This window comes from Talpa europaea, assembly GCF_964194135.1.
Source record: "Talpa europaea genome assembly, chromosome: 9".
Taxonomy (NCBI): Eukaryota; Metazoa; Chordata; class Mammalia; order Eulipotyphla; family Talpidae; genus Talpa; species Talpa europaea.
In genome coordinates, this window is record NC_140076.1 from 117,913,665 (window position 1) to 117,916,934 (window position 3,270).

At 54.8% G+C, this 3,270-nt stretch overlaps 1 protein-coding gene across 1 annotated transcript; it reads left to right on the top strand.

The window, feature by feature from the left end:
• Window positions 1–1,403: 1,403 nt before the first annotated feature.
• LOC311176903 (olfactory receptor 14A16-like) lies at window positions 1,404–2,357 on the top strand (the record flags this gene model as incomplete). The annotated part of the gene is made up of 1 exon (XM_084242538.1): window positions 1,404–2,357. The coding sequence occupies one exon, from the start codon at window positions 1,404–1,406 to the stop codon at window positions 2,355–2,357; it is 954 nt and encodes a 317-aa protein (XP_084098664.1).
• Between the last annotated feature and the right edge of the window lie 913 nt (window positions 2,358–3,270).

Here is a 3,270-nt window from a genome sequence, read left to right on the forward strand (position 1 = left end):
TAAGGGACAGATGCATCATGTTCTGTACTTTGTATTTACATACATGTGCGTGTTTGTCTGTTTGTGTGTTTCAAATACACGGAAAATGTGGCCACGCTCACAGGACAGTCCGAGAATTTCTCCCTGGATGAGAAGTCAGATGCAGACGCAGGAACGCCACATTGTCCTTTCTCTGCTGGCTGTCGTGTGTGGGGGTCAGTCACGCTCAGTCAGGACACAGGGGACGGCCGCCGCGCAGGACAGGGAGAGGATGTCGAGGTCATTCCCAGCGCTGGTCCTGATCCACACTCACCCTCAGAGTCCAGTGAAGTCCATCCGGGTCATCAGGTCCCACAGCTGGACGACTGGTTGGGTGGAGGATCAGGCACCCTGGCCCACCAGGTGGCCTCCATGGACAGGCTGTGGTGCCCTCAGCGCAGGGCTATCACACTCAGCTCGTCAGCTTTGTGCTAATTGGTCTCTGGGGCACCCACGACCAGGCTCAGCCCATATAAGTCTCCTTTGCCCCTGAGCCTCGCCGAGCAGAGGCTGAGCCCGGGATGCCATGGGTGAGCAGCGAGTGACAGCCACGTGCACCCTTCTGGACACAGGTCAACCCGTCCAGGTCTGCCCCCGAGGGACAGAGGGCCATGTCAGCCTTGCCTTGGGACAAAGCCCCCAGGTCTAGAGACCAACCCTGGCCGGGGAGGCGAGTCCCAGCAGGCCCTGTGAGCTGTTCCAGTGGCACAGCGGGCCCCGGCTCCTGCACATATTAGCTCACGGGCACAGGAGGGCAGCCCAGTCGCCAGAGACAACACTGCTCGGAGCTGATGATGGAGCTGCCCCTGCTCGGGTCCTGAAATCCAGCTTGGACCAGTAGCTCCTCGGGGCCTGTCACGTCTCCCTCAGCTGAGCAGGTGTGCTGCGCCAGGTCGTGGCCTCCGTGCTCCTGACATGGTGGCCACCCCACGGCAGCCCGTGGACCAGCTTTGCTCACCTGGAGAACGGAGGCCCCAGCCCCTCGCCCGCTCACCAGAGCTGTGACCAGGTCCACAGAGAACAATATAGAAACCCCGGACTCTGCAGGCCGAAACCTCCAGGTGAGTTCCCAGGAGCTGAGGCAGCTTCCTGCTCTGACTGGACACGTCACTGCTCTGTTTGATGCAACACTGTCCTGCTACGTTCCTCGTGGCTTGTCAGTGACATTTCTCTGGCTGATGCAGCAGTTCCAGGCTGTGCTGTCACAGACAGTCCTCATATCCTTAGGGACCTTCCGGATGCCGCTTCATGCCTGCAGGAGCCGAGCGTGGGTGGTGACTCAGGAGCAGCAACCTGGGGAGCAATGAGAGCCCAAGGCGGAGCCTCCAAGAAGACAGAGATTCTCCATAAGCCCTTTTCTGACGTTGCCACAGACCAGCCCCACCATGGGTGACAGCGTCTCCAATGTGACCCCGACCCCGGTCACAGAGTTCCTGCTGCTGGGGCTCCCCGAGGACCGGGCGCTGCAGAGGCTCTGCGCCAGCGTCTTCCTCCTGACGTACCTGGCCGCCGTCGCGGGCAACCTGCTCATCGTGGCCCTCACCTCCACAGACCAGCGCCTGCAGACCCCCATGTACTTCTTCCTCAAGAACCTGTCGCTGGTTGACATCTGCTACATCTCCACCACCGTGCCCAAGTCCGTGGCCAACACGCTGACCAGCAGCACGGCCATCTCCTTCCAGGGCTGCGCCGCGCAGGTCTTCCTGGTGATCGCCTTCGCGGGCTCGGAGTTCGCGCTGCTGCTGGCGATGTCCTACGACCGCTACGCCGCCATCTGCCGCCCGCTGCACTACGGGGTCCTCATGAGCAGGGCCGCCTGCGTGCGGATGGCGGCGGCCTCCTGGCTCAGCGGCTGCGTCTACGGCTCCCTGCACGCGACGGGGACCCTGTCCATGCGCTTCTGCGGGTCCAACGTCGTGCACCAGTTCTTCTGCGACATCCCCTCGCTGCTCGCGCTCGCCTGTCCCGGGGAGCAGAGGCTGGAATACGCCTTCCTTGTGGGCAGCTGTGGTTTCTCTTTTGTGTGTTTCCTTTTAATGGTTGTGTCCTACGCTCACATTTTCTCCACTGTCCTGAGGATTCCGTCCACCCAGGGGAGATTCAAGACCTTCTCCACCTGCCTGCCCCACCTCTCGGTGGTGACTCTGTTCCTCTCCTCAGGATTTATCGCATATTTAGGTTCAGCTTCAAAATCCCCTTCTTCTCTGAACCTCTTCATCTCTGCGCTGTACTCTCTGCTGCCCCCCAGCCTGAACCCCGTCATCTACAGTCTGAGGAACAAGGACATGAAAGTGGCCCTTAGCAAAATTTTTGGTGAAAAGAATGACACTGAGATCTAAACTCTCAGTGGCTTGATCTGTGGGTGAGATCAATGGCGTGAAAACCGTTCGATGCTCACACCACTCTCGGCTCCAGTTACTGATTACCCCAAAGCCGGGGAGTGCCCAGCCACTTCAATCCCGCGGCCGTACCCCAGGCATCACGTGGACATCAGGGCCTGGTAAAGGAGGTCGAGACTCTTTCTGTTTGTCTCCCCTTGGGAAGACGCACGACAGTTTCCACTGTTTCACCTTTTATTGCACTTCCCGGTCAGGATCTTTGTCCAATTTTTCTTGCCACAGTTAACGTGAATGAGTAATTCTAAGTGTCTTACATTCCCCCCTCATTTGTCAATATTGGCTTGATGTTTCTAGCAGCTCAGTCACTTGATCACTGCGTGCCCCATGCGCACGCCAGGAGCACCGCCACCGTGTTCAAGTTGGTTTGTGCAGATGCTGGTGGCAGCTCTCAGTGGTGCCTACAGTCCAAAGTGAGAAAAAAATGTTTTTTTTGTACATCCAGGAACAGATTAAGCCACGACATTTCTTTCATTCCCCACCCTTTGTATTTCACATCTTGTTTCACATAAGTTTACGTGTGATTTTTAACAACTTTAGCAACAAATTAGCATTTACTTTCAAATTCTTCTAAATTTTAACACGTTCCTTTTCACTTACATCCAAATTTAATTATTTCTAGCTTTATAGTTCATTTACTTTAAAATTATATCTTAATTTACTTTTATGTTTAGTTTACTTCTAAATATGATACATTTGTGTGGAATCTACTTCATTTTTATCATTTTGGATTTTATTTCTTCGTCCCTCCATTATTCTCTTCACGGCCCTCACATTCTCGAATTTCTCCTTTTTTCTTTCTGATGTTCCTGATATTTATTTTCCTTATTTCTTAAAAAAGAACAATCTTTTCAGA